The 21,836-nt window shown below is 37.2% G+C and overlaps 1 protein-coding gene across 1 annotated transcript in view; it reads left to right on the forward strand.

Annotated features, from left to right (window-relative positions):
- The window catches only part of cyld (cylindromatosis (turban tumor syndrome)), a 66,691-nt gene extending 45,295 nt beyond the window's left edge, over positions 1–21,396 (forward strand). The window contains exons 12-17 of the mRNA XM_043706967.2: positions 348–414; positions 7,524–7,656; positions 8,484–8,592; positions 11,253–11,371; positions 14,451–14,667; positions 16,819–21,396. Of these exons, the coding sequence (XP_043562902.2) occupies positions 348–414; positions 7,524–7,656; positions 8,484–8,592; positions 11,253–11,371; positions 14,451–14,667; positions 16,819–17,003 (830 nt within the window). The 3' untranslated portion in view covers positions 17,004–21,396. The remainder of the gene's footprint in view (positions 1–347; positions 415–7,523; positions 7,657–8,483; positions 8,593–11,252; positions 11,372–14,450; positions 14,668–16,818) is intronic.
- Positions 21,397–21,836: the final 440 nt, after the last annotated feature.

Here is a 21,836-nt window from a genome sequence, read left to right on the forward strand (position 1 = left end):
GACTAGATTTAAATCTGAAACCAAAGACCTAGAAGTCTATAGACTACTGCACCCAGCCTAGTAGGGATCCATATTAATTTATGTCTAGTGGTGGTTTCAGGTGATGGCCAAGTATATTTCAAGTGCTGATTGTTATGAAATGCCTGATTTAAATGTACTTGTATAGTGTAGCTCTGGGTGTTTACTAAATTTCTGTTTTACTTCTCGAACATTTGTCTAACATCTTTTGTTCATATTTTAAACTTGGAAAGCATTTTAATAAATGCAGAAAATGTTCGATAATGCCAATAAGGTCTTTGGGTATTCATATTTGCTTGTCTACTTAACAACCATTTCTAATTTTATAGATCCAGAAGAATTTCTCAACATATTGTTTCATCACATATTAAAGGTAGAACCTTTATTGAAAATCAGGTAAACTTACCTTTGTCACCACTAACTGAAGACTTGTAGTGCAAATGCTGCTGAAGACGTAGTTTGTACTTACTCACAATTTAAAGTGTTTGGGGTGGAAAAAAAATTGTTTTAATGAAAATAGAATGCAAAACCCCAGAAACTTACAAGTGGCTAATACAATAGCTTTGTAATTGAAAGCGAAAGTCAAAGCATGTTGTCTTGCACTCATCAGGATTGGGATGCAAGAAATCAAACTTTGAATGGGATCACCAATTCATCCAACACGAGAAGAGAATTCTAATTGTTTGAGCCATTGTTGTCATGGCAATGAAGCTGGATCTGTTAATTGTCAATGTGAGCTCGCTGACGAATCTCAGCCCAGACCGATAAACTTTGGTTAGAGTACTGCTATGGAAAGTGGACTAGTAGTCCCCATACCCTTTCTCATTTTAAAAAAAAGTATAATATATGCACATGTTTAGCTTATACAGAATGGGGTCTTGTCTATGACTATATATAGATTCTCGGACACTTAAGATCACTTGTAAGATTTGTAGTATATTTTAAGTTGGTTTTGGGTGTAATTCTTAACGCTGAACTATTTAATAAATTTGTCCAGTGGCAGAATTAATTGACTGCTGGACACTGTTCTATATTTTGCAATCATAAGTTGAATGAGCATCTTAGCATAATGCAGCGAGTCAAAGGGATGAATACTGGAATCCTGACCAGAGAGTACCTGTCTGGTCTGATCTTAATCAGTGAAATTTGACTGTTAACAGACTGAGTGCATGCATTTGCTGAGTAAGAATGTGTCTAAATCTTTAATTTGTGCAAACCTCTACAAGCCTAACTTAACTTTCAACCTGAGCTTGAGAAACTTGTCAGAAATAACTGTGCTAAATTTTAATAAGGGTAACTTCTTACTCCTTAAGAGGAGTTGAGGAACAAAGGATTGACATATTGAGGAAGAAAGACTTTGGGAAAGGGATAAACTGACCATTGTTAACCAAGGAAGTTATGAATAATATCACATTTTGGAAAAAAAACTTAGAATGCAGCAAAGATCAGTGGTAAATCAGAGATTTGGGAACGTTTTAGAAGCCAACAAAAGATTATCAAAACAAGACTAAAGATGGAGAAGATAAACTATGCAGGCAAACCAGTAAAAAAGCACAGTAACAGCTTCTTTAACTTTTCTAAAATTAAATTTAATTTAGAGAGGGGTCAGATGAGCATAGGTCCCGGCAGGGTTTGGAGGGATATGGGCCGAGTGCTGGCAGGTGGGACTAGATTGGGTTGGAATATCTGGACAGGTTGTACCGAAGGGTCTGTTTCCATGCTGTACATCTGACTCTACGTAGAACTTGGAAATGGCGAAGGAGTTGAAGTTGCAGCAGTCTTCGTGATGGGCATTTCAAAAATACTAAATAATCAAATGACTTGAGTAGGAGAGAAAATGAACACAATAGCTATAACCAGAGGAAAAAGTATGAGTGAAGATAACTGGGTAAAGGCAATAAGTCCCCTTGCCCTGATGGGTTGCACCAGAGGATTTTTAAATAAGCAACTACAGTGATGGTGGCTGGACTGGTCGGTTTCTTCCAAGAATCTTTATTTTCTCAATGTCCCAGAGGATAGGAAAACTGTTTGTTAATGTAAGACCCTTGTTCACGAAGGGAGGCAACTAAAAGCAGGTTAATATATGCTGTCTGTCATTGGGAAAATGGAATCTGTTCTAAAGAATGCATAGTTACAAATATGTAATATAATCAGGCAGAGTCAGCATGGCTTAGTGAAGGGGAAATCATGCCCAACACACTACTGTTGTCTGTGGAGACAGAGAGCAGGATAGATAAAGGGAGATCAGTAGATGTAATATGTCTTGCTTTCCCAAAAAATTCAGTAAGATACTACATGTAATTCTATTTAATAAAAGCCCACAGTGTTTGGGGTCATACTAGCATGTATTGAGGATTGGCTAAGTGATGGAGTTGGGATAAAAATGACATTTTCAGGATGGCAACCTAATGTAACTGAAGAAGTGCCGTGTGTGTGTGTGTGTGTGAAAAAACAACATTGGTGACAGACGTGAATGTATTATTGCAAAGCATACAAATAACACAAATTAGATGAGCAGGCAAGTAGAGAAGCTGGCATAAAAAAATCTACAGAGGATATTCTGTAGACAGCTTTAAACTTTGCAGGTGTAATATATTGTGGGGAAATATGAGGGTATGCGCTTTAGCAGGAGGAATAGAAGAATGAATATGATTTAAATAGGGGAATACTGCAGAAAGTTGTGGCATGGAGGCATTGAAGATCTTCATGCATGAATCAAAAAGCTGGCATCCAAGTTCAGTGGATAATAGGGAAGACAAATGGATTGTTGGGCCTTTATTTCAAAGGGAATAGAGTATAAAAATACAAAGGTCTTGCTAAAGCTACACAAAGCACAAGTCAAGCCACAACAAGAATACTGTGCATAGCTTTGTTCCCCTTACCTAAGAAAAGACATAGTGACATTGGAGGCAGTCAGAGAAGATTCACTAAGGGGGGAAAACTGGTCAGAGTCATACCTAGTAAAGAGGAAGATGGTTGTGGTTGTTGGAGGTCAATCATCTCTGTTGTAGAACATTTCCACAGGAGTTCCTCAAGGTCCTCCTGACTCTTCAGTCAGGAGTCAGAGATGTACTGCACAGAAACAGACCCTTCACCCCAACTCATCCAAGCCAACCAGATATCCCAACCCAATCTAGTCCTACCTGCCCATATCCCTCCAAACCCTTCCTATTCATTTACCAATCCAGATGCCTTTTAAATGTTGCAATTGTACTAGCCTCCACCACTTCCTCTGGCAATTCGTGCTGGATTTGAAGGAATTAAATGGCAAGCTGATGTTCGAAGTATGCAGGGTAGTTGCATCATGATGTTGCATAATAATTTGATAACCATGCTTCAGTTTTGAGCTCAACACTCCAGTAATTTTGTTAAGCGATGGAGAAGACCTGCCATCAGCATTATTTAAAGGAATTATCAACTACATGAAGCTTGGTTATTTTTAGTTCATTTTTAATAACTGTTGGTAAGATTTAAAATATCATCTGATGCTCTCTGTAGTTGCTTCCAAGTCTCATATTATCCTGACTTGGCACATATCACTGTTGTGGCCAGTCAGAGTCTTGAAATTCTATACTTACTACAGTGACTATCCCATCAGTAGAAGGACTGCAGAAATTCACTAACATCCTACAACATTGTTTTTGCTCATTCCTACCCAGAAACAAAATGAAACTTTGTCAGTGTTTCCCATATCCTGAAAAAACTCCACTTTCAGATGAGGCAGTACCTATGAACCAATTATTGTGTTACGCTTTATTGCCGTTTTGATTTTAAAACCTACTACCAGATCCTATTTGTTTTACCTTTTTGATTAACACATGACATTGGGAAGATGTTCACTATAAAATTACAATGGGACGAAAACATTTGGATTTCTTCACCATTGTCTTTTGTGTCTTGCAATAAGGCCCCATTCTACCTTGTGCAAGAAAGCAGAGTTAACATTTCTTCAGAATTGCTTGTATCTAGGAAAACGTTGATTTTATATATGCTGAAGAGGGATGGGAGGAGTAAATGATAGGTGGTGATGAAACTCAGATGGAGAACAACAATTGGACAGACAGAAATGGGTAGCTGTCTTTGGGACCATTAATAGCTGACCATGGGATGACAAAGCCAGGTGTGTGGGGGTTGGAGTAAGGAGAATGGGAGAGGTGCTCAGGCTCTAAAATGATTGATCTCTGTATTGAGTTCTGAAGGCTGCACTGTTCCCAAGTGAAAAATGCGATGCTGTTCTTCCAACTTGCACTGATCTTCACTCGAGACCGAGCTGTTGGCCAGGGAACAAGGCATGTTGAAGTGGCAGGCACAGGAAGCTCAGTGGGGTGGCACAGTGGCTCAGTGGTTAGCATTGCTGCCTGACAGCGCCAGGGACCTGGGTTCAATTCCAGCCTTGACAACTGTGTGTGGAGTTTGCCCATTCTCCTTGTGTCTGCATGGGTTTCTTCCAGGTGTTCTGGTTTCCTCCCACAGTCCAAAGATGTGCAGGTTGGAGTGGATTGGCTATGCTAAATTGTCCATAGTGTTCAGGGATGTGTAGGTTAGGCGCATTAGTCAGGGGTAAATATAGGGTAGGGGAATGGGTCTAAATGGGTTACTCTTTGGAGAGTTGAAGGGCCTTTTTCCACACTGTAGGAATTCTAAAAATGTTTTGCAGTCTTGCAATCCCTTCACCTATCCGTCTCCCATCAGAATGGACGCCAGGATCTCTGATTCTTCTTGAAAAAAGACCAAAAGTCCCCATTCACCACCACCCTCCTCCGCCAGGCCAAGCTTGTCCTTATTTTGAGCAACTTCTCCATTAATTCCTCTATCTCTCTTCACATCAAAGGTATGGCGATGGGTATCCTCAGTGGCCCCATTTAAGCTTGTCTTTTTGTGGGTATGTGGAACTTGTTTCTCTGCTACTCAGGAGCCCCAGCCACAACTCTTTCTACATTATTTCAATGACATCAGTGCCTCACTTGCCCGCAGTTGGAGAAATTTATCAATTTCATTTCCAATTTCTACCCCACACTCGCCTTCACCAGGTCTATCTGACTCCTTCCCTTCCCTTCCCTTCCCTTCCCTTCCCTTCCCTTCCCTTCCCTTCCCTTCCCTTCCCTTCCCTTCCCTTCTCTTCCTTGACATTCCTTTTCCATTTCTAGGGATAGGCTGGTTACCAGTATCCACTACAAACCTACTGATGCTCGCGGTTACCTTGATTACACGTTCTCATACCCTGCTTCCTCTAAAGACTGCATTCCATTCTTTGTTTCTCCAGCTCTGTCACTTCTTTTCCGATGATGCCAGGTTCTCCAATGAGAGCCTCTAAAATGTCACCATTTTCCTCGACCGAGGATTCCCCAACACCATGGTTGACACAACTACGATAGGGTCCCCTGGTCTTCACTTACTATCCCACCAGCATCCATATCTAAACGATCATTAGTTACGTTTGCACCACCTCCAATAGGAACCTACCACCAGATGCACACTTCTCATCTTGGTCCACTCCTCCTCCACTCCAAACTCCCTCGCACCTTCCCACACATTGGAGAAGGTGTAATCCATGCCTGTTTACTTCATCCCTTTACTTCCTATCCAAGGCACCAGACAGACTTTCCAGATGAAGCAACAATATACCTGCACTTCATTCAATCTAGTCCACTATACTTGCTGCTCGCAATGTGGCCTTTTCTGCACTAAAGAGATGAAACACAAACGAGGCGACCGTTTTGTGGCACACCTACATTCTGTCTGCAAAAATGACCCTGAACTTCCTGTTACCTGCAATTTCAACAGACTACCCCGTTCCCTGGCCAATATCTGTTTCAAGCTTGCTGCAGTGTTCCAGCAAAGCTCGGCACAAGCTTGAAGAATCTCATTTTCCACTTGGGAACACCATAGCCTCGGGATTCAATATCAAGCCAGTAATTTTAGGACTGAGCACTTCCTATCATGTCCCTGTCCGAACCCTCACATATCAGGATTTGTCATCAGTGGTTGCTAACACAACCGTCCTAATAATGGTCCCAGTTAACAGCTATTGATTTCCCAGGATGACCTTTACCCATTCCTTCATCTGTCCAACTGTTATTCTCTTTTCTCTGGACTCCATCTCCACCTATCGTTTACTTCTCTCCTCCCTTGCACTGTCTCGCCCCCATCCTCTGTGTGTGTGTGTGTGTGTGTGTTTTCTCATTGCTATAATGAGTTCTGAGAAAGCATCACTTGACCCGGAACATTAACTCTGCTTTCTCTGCACAGGTGCTGAGTTTTCCCAGAAATTTCTGATTTTGTTTCTGACTTTCAGCATCCACAGTTCTTTTGGTTCTTTAAAGTAATGGGATATTTAGCTGAGGTTGCCTTCCTGGTAAGAATTATCTCAGAGGTATCTTGATATGTTTGGACAGGTTGATTTTTTTTTTCTTTTTTTTTTTAAAAAAGAGCTGAGTGCTTAGTCCCAACCCCTCTCCAGCTACATTCTTGCTGGGATGTCTTTGGAAGGAAGCACATGGTGTCCACTAGCACCTTCAAAGCTTTGAAAGATATTTGGGAACCTGCTGGAGCTGGAGTGCATCATTCCAAACCCGTCATCGGCACAGTGCCTGCATTTTGACTTAGTTTCCTATTCTTTTATTTTGTTTCACTGCCCCTGATGGGAAGTGTGTGTAATTTGATCTTTTTTAAAATCTCAAACAAAAAGAGCTGGTACATTTCTTTGGTTATGTCTATGCCTGGGTGTCTGTGAAGAGTGGGCACATGGTGTCCATTGGTAGCCTTGAAACTTTTAGGGATAGGTGGGTGCTGCAGAGGTTGGTGTACATCATGTCCCTATTCAATACTGTTGTGATTCTGTTCTCTATCTTCCTTTCCCTTCTCTGGTTTTTAGATTTTGTTTTTTGCTTATAGTCACACTGCCCCGGTGTATATTATTAGCTGTTTTGTTAATTTGTTATTTAGGTGATTGGGTGAATTTTATAAAAAGAAGGCCTAAATTTTTCCTGAGTGGTCAGGTGGCTTCTGGATTGGGGGAAAAAAAATTCCCAAAGACAAAGGTGAAACTGGCATTTGAGCAAAAACTATAGATTTACAATAAACTCATTGTAAATCTCTGAATATCTTTTACTGCTTAATTCAACATACAGATATCAATAATACATAACAAAGAAATGTGGATTCTGTAAATCTGAAGCAAAAACAGTTTTTCCAGTAATTTCTAAGCACATCTGGCAGCATCTATGGAGAGTAAGCAGAATTAATAATTCTGGTACAGATATTAAGAAGGGTCACTGGATCTGAAATGATAACTTTGCTTTCTCTTCACAGGTGATGTCAGACCTGCTGAGTTTCTCCAGCAGTTTTTTTTGGATACAGATATTAATCTGGTAAACAGTAAGAACAAGGAATTGGATTGACATGGTTTGCATTTCTTAATTCCAAATTCACTGACTACACCATCAGGTGGGCAAATTCTACACTTGGGTAGAATTCATCTCTTTTTTGCATTTATTTCAACACAGATCAGCTGGACAAAAAGTACAAGATTGTTTCTTTTACCAAATATTCATGGATAAAAATGAAAATGTTGGTGTACCAACAATTCAACAGTTACTGGAATGGTCCTTTATTACCAGTGACCTTAAATTTGCTGAGGTATGGAATAATTAAATGAATATCTCAGAACAGCATGACAAAGTTTATTTTAATTTTGAAATTGTGGAAGTTAATAAAATGTTCATCCTCTGAGTACACTGTCCAGCTTTGCTTAGTTTTGGTAGTGTGTTGGGATTTTTTTATTTATGTAGTCAGGTTTAAGATCTCCTTGAACTCACTTGTCTTTTATCAGACCAGGAGGGGCCTAAACTAACACAGATACTGATTTTTAATTTGCTTGTAAAATGTATGAAATTCATGTCACTGTCACATGCACTGACAAAAGGGTGGCATACAATCAACTGGAATTTGAATTTAATCCTAGTGAATTCAGCAAAGATAATATGGGGAATTGGCATTGTCATCAAAGGTCACGTATAATGTCATAGGAGTTTTAAACAGGTAATGCTCACCTTGGAGGACAAAGTTTTCTTTAAATTTTTGATTCTAAATAAATAGTGTTAGGGTTAGGATTATTTCTTTTAAAAGTAATCCTCAAGCATCCTGAGAGTTGGGGGAAAATTGCATTGAACATTTACCTCTCTGAATTAGTTTTTTTTTATTGTCAAGTAAAATCAAAAGTTTTATTTTTACCAAAAGTGTATCAAAGAAAGTAGTATTAATTAATGAATGGATATTGAACTGAAGAAATTGGAAGTATTTAGAGAACCTGGATAGCTGAGCTCTTTGCAACATATGATCTACAATACATTAATTTTAATTTGCATACTGTAAAGCTTTGAACGTTTTGAGCATGTAGCTCATTTTAGATTATTTGTTAAATTCAAATAATCAAAATCCCTACAATTGTCCACTTTTTCTTAAAGGCACCTTCATGTCTAATAATTCAAATGCCTCGATTTGGAAAAGATTTCAAGTTGTTCAATAAGATATTTCCATCTTTGGAATTGGATATCACAGATTTATTAGAAGACAGTAAGTAACATTTTTAGTGTACTTCTATGTACTTTTAGGACTATTTGCATCTTTCAGTGTTACTATGAGAAACCTAGCAAGAGAAAGAAGACTGGCCCATTCACTACTTCCTTAATAAAATCTAGGTCTGTCTACTCTGCTCTTGTTTTGTTTTTGTTATTCCCTGTGTTGTTTCTCTCAAAAGCCAGTAAGCCTTTTGAAATAGATCATGTCAATGTAATTTGCTAAAATTTCAATAGTTTTTAAGCTATGAACAAACATAACTAATAAAGCATTTTTAATTGGAGGAGTTATTATGCTTAAACTTATCTATTTTGTTCTGAAAAATACTTGGTTGCTTGATATCGCCATTCCAAGGAGGGAACTGGTACACTCCTGACCTTGGGGCTGTGGCATTGTTTCTTGGCTGTATGTTGTTATCCTCATTGAATAGTTTGTTTTATCATTTTAAATACTTTTATTATTGTTACTGTTATTTTAAATTGTTCACTTAAATTGAATAGCCTTGAGTGCCACTTGATTACCTTGGTGCAAAGTTTGCAAGCTGCTTGAATGTTGTGTATCTCCACAAAATCTAGTATCAGGAATCAGCTTTCATATTCTATTGATAATCCTTGTATGTCCATTTTATTGTGAGGTGTCTGGATTATTGCTCGAATGTTGAATAATTTTCGTTGGGTAGCTCAACCACACCATAGAAAATGTACAATTTCTTGTGCTATTTCTGGTTTTTGTCTCATCAAACTATTGGGTACAGGACAAATTATCCTGTGTGTCTGCAACCTACATTTTTATTTGGACTAATGACAATTTGCCATAGTTACTTTTGAACTTTTCATTTCACATAGGTTCTAATCTTCCTGAGCAACAAATTTTTAAGAACTTTTGAATTGACTTCATTACTTAACACCATTGATTTACAATAACTCCGAGATACTGAGTCCTTGCCTGTCGTAGTTTTTTGCTTGTGACTCTGGCTGTGGATGGGCTTGTATCTATGAATGGTGTCTGACCGGTTTTAAGATTATACTGATTAAACTTTGAATATAGACAGTGTTTATAGATTGGCAAAGCTAAGAATTTTTCGGTAATTGCTCGTTTTGTCTGTAATATAGCTAGCAGCCACTTGAGGGAGTACCACATCGCAAGAAGCCCGGGAAGTGCAGTACAGACTCCTTTTTGAAAGAGGATGTTTTTCAAAAGAAAATTCCTAAACTTGGAATCATTTCGGGTGCTTACCCACTAGCTTCCGAATTCTTCTCACTTTCCTATTTTGTCACCTTTTAAAGAATCTGATGGTCAATTTCTGCCATTGGTTACTTTCTTCATATCCTGCTACCATTCAAAGTCGATACGTTGTCAACATCCCCGTCATGCTAATGTATTGATTTGATTTTTTTCCAAAGAATTTTGTACTTTCAATATTACATATTGTGGCTTTTTGACATCTATTAGGATTTTAAAATAAAAAAGGCTTTCTCCAAAGTCCTCATCCCTCAAATACCACCATCACTGTTGCAATGACTTCCCTGAAAGGGTAATATTGCAAATCTGACATTGCATGTACAAAGTTGGCTACCGAGGTATCCATCATTAGTATTTTGAGAGAACTAATGTCATATTCACAACCATGTCATTGAGTTATGACATATGTTTTCTGCTGAAGCAGTAGTTTTGTTACAGTACTAGAATATTTCCTTTTTGAATTTTTCAAAAAAATTTACTGAAGCAGAAGTAAACTTTTTACTCATAAGAATATGGTGTTGACAGTGATTGGTATGCCTCTAAAGTTGGTCTTCTTTATCTGTAAACCTAGGTTACTGGTAGGCTATTCTATAAAACAGCTAGCACTTTGTGTGCCTTTTGTGGGCTCACAAGGCCCTCGATATTTTAGAAAGCTTGTGATAGCAGAAAACTATTGAAACAATGCAGTATTAAATTTAAAATACCAAAGCACCTGCAACATTAATCTCTAGTGAAGTAGAAAATACTGAGTAAATAGTCTAGAGTCAGAAGAATGAAAGATGCTTATGGGGGTGTGAGATTGAGAAGATTTCTCAAATAGAATGAAAAGTTTGCTTGCCGTAGCTTTAATCTGGCAGGTTAATGGAATTGGTACCAGAATTGGTGCCAGTTACTTGTACAAGGCAGAGGACAGATCTTAATTTTGTGTTAAAGTGAAAAAAGTTGTGACTTGAAGTCACCATTTGCTTTCGTTATGCGTGTCCTTCAGTGACTTTAATCACCCCCACCCAAGCTCTTGTACACTGAAAAATGTTTTAATGTTTTTGCATCAGTCCAGGTGAAGGTGGTTCACTTAGCAAACTGCATTAATCTAGACTTGACAACTGGATTGTATCATTCAGTAATGTGTCTTGGATATTTAGTAATTGTCATCTTGAGAGGGTATTTATATTATTTTCTCACTTTTTGTATGAATAAGTTGCTAGTGCAGTGTGTATGGTCAGGGGTTGGGCTAATCACTTATTCAAAAACTTGGAAGAATTTGTTAGAGACAGATAATTTTTTCAGAGTATCTGTTGCTCATGACAAATAGTTTTGAAGTGTGATGAAAAATTCATACTCTTATTTATTAAGAGTAGTTTATTAATAAACAGTTGAAAGTACAACTAGTTGACAATTTTGTCTTTATATTTTAGCACCCAGAGATTGCCGGATCTGTGGAGGTCTTGCACTTTATGAATGCAAAGAATGTTATGAAGATATTGATATAACTGCTGGAAAAATCAAGCAGTTCTGCAAAGCTTGTACTACTCAAGTAGGTATTTTTCTTAGTGGATTATAGAAATCATCCAAGATGAGAGGCTCTATATTGACCAAAATAAACATGTTATCAATTATATATTCACTTACCACTTGAAAAATTGGCTATGATTTGTTCAGGCTAAGAATATTCTTCATAGAAATTGCAAGACAAAAGAAAGGCCAAGATACATGTCGATCACATCTTAAAATTTTGACCATTCAAACCATGATGATGAAAAGCTTTGGGATTCGTGATTCGAATGTCAGCTGTTCCTTCAAGCTTACTATTGCACTTACCACTTGTTTTTCTGAAATTCTTCATATATTGTACTACTAAATGTGATTTTCGGGGACAAATCCAATTTTTCATTTGAAACCATGCTAACTGCTAACACCTCCCTAGGGAACCTGCTCCATAGATTGACCACTTGTTCATTTAAATATTTCTCTATGGATTATTTCTGAATTCACCTTCCTTTGAGTACAGTCTTTGGTATAGGAATTATTACATCTTTTATATATATATTATGTTTGCATATTTAGTTTAAGGAGTACACTGTACAAAATTTGCCAATACATAAAGTAACTGTTGGGATAATAGACTTCAAGACATAAACAGACGTAGTAGATAGACAACGCAAATGTGATTTTAGGCAGATGACTGAGTTCGTATATTTTGAGAGAAGCAGTATATTTTGGCAAGCTGCAATTGCACATAGATCTGGCATGCATATTCAAAAATATTTGAAGATTGTGTTTTTAAAAATATGTCTATGTATTGAAATATGCATTCAAGTTTACTATTTTATTCGTGGGTAATAGATAAACCTACAAGTTGAGTGGTTAAGAAAACCTATCAGATATGTTACTTCACAAATACAAAAGTAAGAAAGTCATGTTAAATCTTTTAATCTTAAACTAGACATTGTATAATTCTAGGCACACTGCTTTAAGGATGTCGAGACTTCGATGAGGTTACAGAGGATGGGCTATTCAAATAATATCTGAAATAAAGAACTTGAGCGATGTGGTGATATTTGAGAAGCAAGAGTTGTTATTCCTTAGAACAAAGAAAAATAAGGCGTGACATAATAGAGAGAGAACTTTGTGGTGTTTTGACAGAGCGAGTAGGGAGAAACTGTTCCCTCTGACAAGTTTCTGTAACCATATGTCATAAATTGAGAGGAATTGACAAAAGAACTAGAAGGGAAATTTTTAAAAATGTTAACAAAAATTTAAGAGCCAAAATACTTTAAAGGATGATGCGTCAGACCCTATGGGACTTGCACAAGACAATTGAATATATACTTGAAGCTGACTAATTTGCAGAATTATGAAGACAAAAAGCTCAGGATTGGAACAAAGATTGTACAGCTTTTAAAAAGCCAGAACAGGCTAACTTGGCCAGATGTCTGCTACTTCCCATGCTGCAAGATTCTGAATCTAACTGATTTCTGTAGATTGTTTGTAAAACGGTGAAATTTCAATTCTCTTATTTACAGTGATGTAACTTGGAATTATTTTGAACATTATTCTCTGCATTGTTATTTTAAATGCAAACTAAATTTGATTTAGTACCATTATTTAATGAACATTTGTTGAGTATCCAGATACGGGGAAGTTATATTTATTATAGATAACTGGATAGTGTTTCTAAATCTACAATAGTTACACTTAGCTGAGCAAGGATATTGGCTTATTAGTATTCAATGAATGTCTCCACAATGGTATGCTGGAGTCTTCAGTGAATGTTTCTTTGTTTCAGGATGATATTGGGTTGACTACAATTAGACTGTGAATTTACATTACTAATTTGAGTCTTCTAGATTAGATTAGATTCCGCTCATAGTGAATGAAAAGAAATTGGTCAAGGCAGTTGGAGATGCTATGAGAGCTAGGTTGTGCAGCACTGTAATTCAGTTAGCTGCACTGTCCATTATAAAGAAAGGAAAATGATTTTACTCTGTGTGGTTAAGATTTGGACTGCATTACCTGGAGTGTGATGATGGTGGATTTTATCATGGCTTTAAAAAGCAAATTGGATAATTATCTGAAGTAAAAAAAATTGCAAGAGTCCAAGGAAAAGATGGGAAAAATGGGCACAGGCACAATTAGTATAAGGGTCACACTCTGTGACTCTATTCGAGAATTTCTTTTGGCATTTATTGCTGAAGGAATACAGTATAAAAGTAGGGAAGTGTGGCTGCAACTCTAAGGCATTAGTGACATGGGCATAATTTTGATTTCCCTTATTTGAGGAGAGATGTAGTTGTAATGGAGACAGTTGGGTGGAGTTTCACCAGATTGATTCCACACATGAGGGGTTTGTGTTATGAAAACAGAGCAGTTTAGGTCAATACTTTCTGAAACTTAGAAGAATGAAAGATTTTTAGTATCTTCTATACCTCAATAAGGATTGACAAATTAGGCATAGAAATGATGTTTCCTTATGTGGTGAAATCTAGAATGAGAGGTCATAGTTTTATGATCAGGGACAGCAGATTTAAAACAGATGAGGCGGAATTACTGCTCTCAAAGGATCAGTAATCTGTGGAATTCACTAATCCAGAATTCAGTGGATGCCGAGACATTGAGTTAATTTAAGGAGGAGATTGACCAATTTTTTAATTAATATTTGGTTGAAGGGTTATGGAGCGTGAAACTGAGGACTAGATGAGATCAGCTATGATCATAATAAATGGCGGAGCAGGCTGAAGATGCTGAATTGCCTACTCCTTTCTTCTGTTTTTATATTTGAAAGTACTAACCTAACAACAATTTAACAATGAGTAGAAAATTGTCATTGAAATTTGACTGATTCACTTTGGGGAGGGAAACATATCTAGTTTGGGCTATAATGGATTCAGTCTGTCACACCAATGTGATTTGTCTTTTAATTCCTCTCTGAAGTGGCCTGGCAGTCCACACAGCTTTCCTTAAGAAAAGAAAAATGGGCATTAAGTCTAGCCTTAGCAGCATTTGCATGAGTTTAGAAAAAGTTGAGTATTTGAACTGTAGGCTATTCATATCTGTACCTTGCAGAAGCTTGAAATAGTGGCTTCAGTTTGCATTGATGCAGTTCTCTGTTCCAGGTACATCTCCATCCTAAGAGGCAAGGACATGAACAGAGAAAAGTGTCTCTACCAGAACAGATGGCTGACTATGCCTGGAGGCAGTGTTGTGTACCCAGACAGAAGATGAAACTGTTTGCTGTGCTCTGCATAGAGACTAGTCACTATGTGGCTTTTGTCAAATATGGCCCAGATGACTCAGCCTGGTTGTTTTTTGACAGCATGGCTGATCGGGACGGTACAGTGAAATTTTCATGACTTGTATTTCCTTTGTCTCTTTAATCTTTTGTACTGCTTGTGTGTTGTCAGTCAAACCAGGATTTGTGCCCAGAGGTTTTCTGCGTAGCAAACTGTATTTGGGCAAATTAACACAAGTTTTATTTGCGTTAAGTAGAATCTACAAATGAGTTTCATTGTTCTATTATTGTATGTTGCCTCTTTAGTTGTATTACTTATTTTTTATATTGCATGGGAAACTTAGATACACTGAAGAAGAGTGTTAACTACTAAACATCAGTAGTTGACGATTCTTTTTCACCATAAACAATCTGAACAAGCTGAATGACATTCTGGTATGCACTGGTTAACAAAAAGCTATGGCATTCAGTATGTTAGCAGCCAATCTATCTCTAAGACAATACTGTAAATATACCAAGAATGTGCATTTTATCACAGCAATTGAAACTCTGGATGTATCTGCCTTGCATTGTTCATGCATCTGCTATTACACAAATCCAAGGTAGCGGATTGGAAAAGCAAATTTCTGTTTGATTCAAATTACAGTTGCAAAATGTTTTATTTCAGGGAACGTTAGAAGGAATTCAAATGCATTTAACATGGCATTTGTTATCTGCACTTCGAATCTAGAATCCCTACAGGCCCTTTGGCCCGACAAGTCCATACCGACCCCCCAAAGAGTAACCCATCCAGACCCATTCCTTTACTCTATTATCCTATATATACCCCTGACTAATGCACCTAACCTACACATCCCTGAATATTATGGGCAATTTAGCTTGGCCAGTCCACCTAATCTGCACATCTTTGGATTGTGGGGGGAAACTGGAGCACCAGCAGGGAACCCATGCGGACACTGGGAGAATGTGCAAACTCCACACACAGTCTCTTGAGGTTGGAATCAAACCCGGTGCTGTAAGGCAGCTGTGCTAACCACTGTGCCACCGTGCCGCCCCCACTTGTGTAGGCATGTGGACAATTTGTGATTTTTGGGAAATGAGGTTGACTCCCACTTTTGGCTTAAGAATTACATTGTAGTTCATAATTTCTTTTTAAGAGGATGCACTTGTATTGAACTGTGTGAAAATCTTTTGAAGTTTCAAAACTTCACAGGCAATGAATTATTTCTGAAACTCGTTGTGATACAGTGAAATGTGACATCAAATTTGTACATAGCAAGATCCTCCAAACAGTAATGAGATAAATAACTCTAACCATTTGTAGCATTGGCTGAGGGATCACTTTTGGCAGCATTTCAGTAGAGCTCCCTTTCTATTCCTTTACATTTACATTAGAGAGAAAAGATAGGGTCTTTGTTTAACATTGCATCCAAAAGATGGTGTCTCCTGTGTTTCCCTGAAGGAGTGATGTAGCGTTGTAATGCAAACTAAATTGTATTCAAAGAGATGAGGGTTGATAGTCATTGGACCAGTCAACTGCCAGCTTAAAACCCCATCTAGTTCAGTAATGACCTTTTGGGAAGGAAGTCTGCTATCTTTATCTGGGTTGGCCTGCAAGTGACTCTAGAATAAAGAAAATGTGAAATAGCCTAAAAAGTGACTCGGTTCTGGATAATTAACAAAAATACTGGAAATAGCTGGAAAGCTTTTGAACATCACCAGATAATGATATTTTAAATGAAGACCTATAAATTCAGGTTTTTTTTCTTGTCTTTTCATCTGACTTTATAAGTTAGCAATCAATTCAAGGTTTACATGGATGTTGGCATGTCAGGAACTGATATTCTGCAAATATCATTCTGGCATAACTTAAAAAAGAATGTTGCAACCAACCTCTTTCTCTTTCGTTAAATTCATAGTTACATGTACAATTAGAATGATAGCATTGTTAAAAACTGGAATTGTTGTCTGAGGGCTTAGCCTAACTTGTCTGTAAATCAGTGTGATCTTTTAACTGCTTCCAAATATATAATCTGGTAGATTTTTTCACATTTACCAATTAGGTATCTTGGATGCAGTGGGGAATTTTAAGATAAATTCATTTGAATGGTTTTCATTTTTAGAAATTCTCGCTCTAAAATTGTTTCTGGAAATGTTACTGCATACTCTGCACATTTGTGGTGTGACAACGTATACAAAAAGCCATTAGAACTATAATTGTAGTTTGACTAACTTTGGTTTTCCTTTTGTAGGTGGGCAGAATGGCTACAACATCCCTCAGGTGACTCAATGTCCTGAAATAGGAGAATATTTAAAAATGTCACCAGAGGAACTACATGGTTTGGATCCTAAAAGTATCCAAGGCTTTGCACGAAGACTGCTGTGTGATGCATACATGTGCATGTACCAGAGCCCAATAATGAGTTTGTACAAATAGACTGTGTAAACTCTCTGGTCCTTGAAGAGGCAACCTTGAGTAATTTATTACGTTTCAAAGAATGTCTGATTACATTAAATAAAGTGAAAGTATTGCTGTAACACGTTTTGCACTGTAGAATATGTCTAGTATTTCTTAAGTGTTTGCTAATTGACTGACAGGTGTGCATTTTTAAAAAATTCATCCTGGAACAGACTTTTTTATGTGTAAACGATTAATTTTTCTTCATTTAACTTCGAAAATGTGAAGGTACTGATTTGTTCTTTAATCCTATACCTTTATAGCTTTAATTGGTTTATCATTACAGACTGATTTATTTATCATCCTGTGCATCATTGGAGTAGAATTAACCAATTGCAATGTGCACATTCCTAACTCATGCTAACTATTTGACACATGTTGCTCATTGGCATTCCTGTGTTCCAAAGATTGTGATTTTTATTGTCAGCCCCCACCTGTTGGTACTATTTTACATGGGTCCTAGCTGTTACCAGTAGATCTCGATTAATGTATTTCTTGATGTTTTCCATTTTGTTATGAACTTGTGAGCCATTATATATTTTTGTGGACCTATGAATATTACTGCAGTTTTCTGGTAATTCCCAGGAATGTTAATTACACTGACATAGAGCTTTGTCTTTGAAAGTTCATAATTTCATGATTTGAGCCTTGAAGGAGAAATACTTGTCAAGAGAAACAGGGGCACAACAGCACTGAATTAAATATTTTTTAGTATTTGTGTTTTTTTGTCTGTATCGTGCTGTTGGGTTGTGATAAGGCCTGACCAGTCAGATCCTTGTATCTGGTAATACAGATAAAATGTTGTGATGAGAAAGGTATTCTGGATCTTCAAATTGATCATCACAATGTGTACTGTAGGGGAAGCAAAGCTATCCATGTTTATTCTTACACACTGTCTCCTTCAGAAAGAGAAGATTTCAATGATCAAAGGGAAATTACTACTTTAAAGTAGTAAGGAAAATACAATTGTGTAAAACATGCAGAACCTTTTCCTGCAACCAGTTAACAAACTGTATGAGCATTTGACCCTTCCTTTTCCACAGGATGTCATTTGTCATAGCATGGACTTGAAGCAAAAAAATCAGGTTTATCCTGATAGACCATTGCACAATTAGGTTTGAAAATCTAATTGTATACATTCTCAGCTACATTGTAAAGTACAGTGTTATATGCATGGAGTCTCTATCATATTAAAAGATCTTCAATTTGGTTGTGGATAAGCATGTATAATTATATTTTATCAGAATTTTGTGCATTGATCTAGTACTTAAAAAGAAATAACTGGCATCAGTAAATTACCATAGTACTAATATTATCTGGTACCAATATGGAGCACCCGATGCAAGTTGTTTATGTGAAACATTAACTGTTTTTCTCTCCGAGATTGGTAGATGTGTAGGTCATTTTCTTTTATTTTATCTAAAGAACCTTTTAAGTTTATTGTGTTTTTTTTAAGTTATGGGTTCACATCCATGGGCTTCATAACTGGAGTTGCAATAATTCTTGATTTAGTTATAAAATCAGTTTCTTTGCAGTCAGCACATCAGAAAAGATAATGATGGATACTATTTGTTTCTGCTTCGAGGAGAATTGACAGGAGTTGTTTCTTTAGTTTGCATTTTGTCAAACAAGACAATTGCACTCTTAATTTGATTGAGGTTCTGATTCAGCATTGTCTTTTGTGAGTTGAGCTGTTTAAAGCACAGTTTTTAAAATGAATGTATCAGTTATGAAGAAGGGAGAACATGACCAGGCTCAGGTCAGGACCAGATTTTCCCTATGGACTTCACTCATTAACTCTCTCTCAAACTGTGTCTTTCACTTACAGTCCCTTTTTAGGATTGAAGATGACTAATTTCCATTTCAGTTCAATGGGTTCTGAGATGGCTGATCTTTCACCGTGGTCAGCAGACTCTGCTACATGTGTGGCAGGTGATTGTTGGAAAGGTTGGGTAGAAGGGTCATTTGGAGATATGTGCATTACCTCCTGTGACTTTGCACATTTTCAAATGAACATCCTATGTGTTTGATGTCTTCCTAAATGAGCTTTCTCTGTTTTAGTTGGTCACAATCCAGGGTCTTCCATGAGTCCTACAAACCTTGATCAAATTGATCACACCATCCAACCAGATCAGAGCAAATTAACAGGAGTTCAACAATGATCAATGTAGGAGATGCAAATGTACTGGGAATCAGCTCAGCTTCCTAACATTGACTCATTTATTCCCTCTGTGATGCTTCACAGCTCCTTCTGTGTACTGTTGTTTTGATTTTTTTTTACATTTGTTGTTTTGAACAAATCCAGTTTCTTTTCATTTTACATTCTCTAAACATCAGTGTTCAAACTAGTTTGCCATGGAAATTGGGTGTGTGGCGATAGGGTTAGGGTCAGCACATTGTCCTTTCACACTAAAATCTCCGACCTGTTTCTGATCGGTCTTATCAGACCCACAACCACCAAACTGTTCACAAATTGGCAACCTCGCTCATGAGGTATATGTTAAATGAATTGATACTAGTTAGGGGAAATGGAACTCTACCAGTCCAATAAAGAGTTGCTTGCACAGTTTGAGACAAAATAAAAAGCTTTTTCCTGAAGGAGGTGCCTCCTATTGAAACTGGGGGATAAAAAGATAAAATGTTTCATTACAATCATGAAAAAAAATACAAACAAAAACAAAGAGCAAAGAGAGTGACCTACTTTGTTTTCTTTGTAGAAGCACCACACTTCCTGGGGCACAGTTTAGTCTGTCATTGTGAAGTAATCTTTTCGCAGTAACTCAAGTGACAGCCTAATTGGAACCAGGTCCCAGTCTTAACGGTTCTATGAGAAATCTTGGAGAAACTTTCTCTCATCACTTGGCCTTGACACTGATGTGTAATTCCAGTGTTGTGCCAATCTGCATTTAAAAAAAGTGATCTCATAGGCACTTTATAAATTGATGGATTGTTTTGAGACTGTGTGCAGGGTGCTCTGCATGAATGATTCCAGTAGGAGAAAGTGAGGACTGCAGATGCTGGAGATCAGAGCTTAATGTGTTGCTGGAAAAGCACAACAGGTCAGGCAGCATCAAAGGAACAGGAGAATTGACGTTTCGGGCATAAGCCCTTCAGGAATGAGGAGGGTGTGCCAAGCAGGCCAAGATAAAAGGTAGGGAGGAGGGACTTGGGGGAGGGGCATTGGGAATACGATAGGTGGAGGTTAAGGTGAGGGTGATAGGCCGGAGAGGGGGTGGGGTCGGAGAGGTCGGGAAGAAGATTGCAGGTCAGGAAGACGGTGCTGAGTCTGCGGGTTGGGACTGAGAAAAGGTGGGAGGGGAAATGAGAAAGCTGGAGAAATCTGCATTCATCCCTTGTGGTTGGAGGGTTCCTATGCGGAAGATGAGTCAGTCAGTATAAATCAGGTGTTGCTGGCTGTGAATTGATTTTGTAGTTTCAATCTTGGACTGGTAACATGGTATAGTTGGCGTTGGAGAGCATTCAGACCTTGCATTTCTTTTTAAATAGCAAGGGTCAGAATCATGACACATGAATGCTGTACTGTTGGAAAATGAAGCTGCTAACGAGGTGAAACTGAATTTTGTTTAATTACATGAAATATTTGGCTGTATTTTACATACAACTTAAATAATTTGCATTTATATTGTACCTCGGTCCTCGTGCTAAACCTGATGATTTGTTTATTACATTGGTGTGTTTTAGTGAATTTGCATGGTGAGTGCACACAGCATGTATATAATAGCTATGTAAATACATAACATGCATACTGTCATTTTTCAATCTCATTGCATCAGTTCATTTTTCTTTGGTAGTGTAAATCTATTGCATTCTCAATTGCTGCACTCAATGTGACTTTTAGAAAAATAAACTGGCTACATCTGTAATAGCATGTTTCTTTTTGTTTGAGTGTTGTCTTTAGCTGTTGAGAATGTATCAATTTGTTCCTTTATCAAATAACTAAATACCATGAATTAAGATTATAAGCTTTTTTCCAAAACTAAACTTGAGTGACAGATCCTGGTTAACTTATTTTCAATGGGTTTCGATTATTATGAGCACTTGAACTTTGAATATTTTTGAAGCAAAATAGCATTTGATGCTGAGTTAAGGTTGAAAACGCAAGGTCAATGCACATGAGAGGTGGCATTCCAGTTTTTATAAGAGATCACTTGAATGTTTGCCTGGTATTTTGCAGTCATATTACAAGAGCACTGAATTCTGATAAGTTGGACAATTTTAAATGATCCTTGCACTATTCTAATTGCAGTCTATTTGGAACGAAGTTGAATTTTTCATTTTGTTTATCCGATTCTTTTCTGTACCAAGTGTTCAGATTTAAACATTAAACTGTTTGAATTACTGAGAAAGAGAATGTGATTTTTTTTTTGGCAATTCACACTGAATTGTGAATGTGAATGATTTTGCTTGCATTGTGTTTTTACTAGCTTTTGATTAAGGATGCAGCAACTTATTTTGAAACTGCTTATTAATTTGAGACTATTTATTCACATTAATTTTAAGAACTATGAAATATGAATTAACTTTACACATTGTGTAACCGTTTCCAAAAACATTGTACAAAAAAATTGTAATTGACTCTCACTTGATTGAAAAATTTGACGGAATTGATTCCATCATTAAATGGTGTGCATAAAAGTTTGCCAAATTTGTAAATTTTCATGTAATAATGGTTTGAATGATACCTCCACCTTCAGGGTATTATTTGAATTGCATCTTTCAATAGTTGGAGTTTGGTAGATTTTGTTATGAGCTTTTTAAGCTTATATTTTTAGTGGTATTAGATGTACAGCT

This window comes from Chiloscyllium plagiosum, unplaced genomic scaffold (genome assembly GCF_037043375.1).
Source record: "Chiloscyllium plagiosum isolate Xiang-an unplaced genomic scaffold, Cpla_swu_hap1 HiC_scaffold_17, whole genome shotgun sequence".
Lineage (NCBI taxonomy): Eukaryota > Metazoa > Chordata > Chondrichthyes > Orectolobiformes > Hemiscylliidae > Chiloscyllium > Chiloscyllium plagiosum.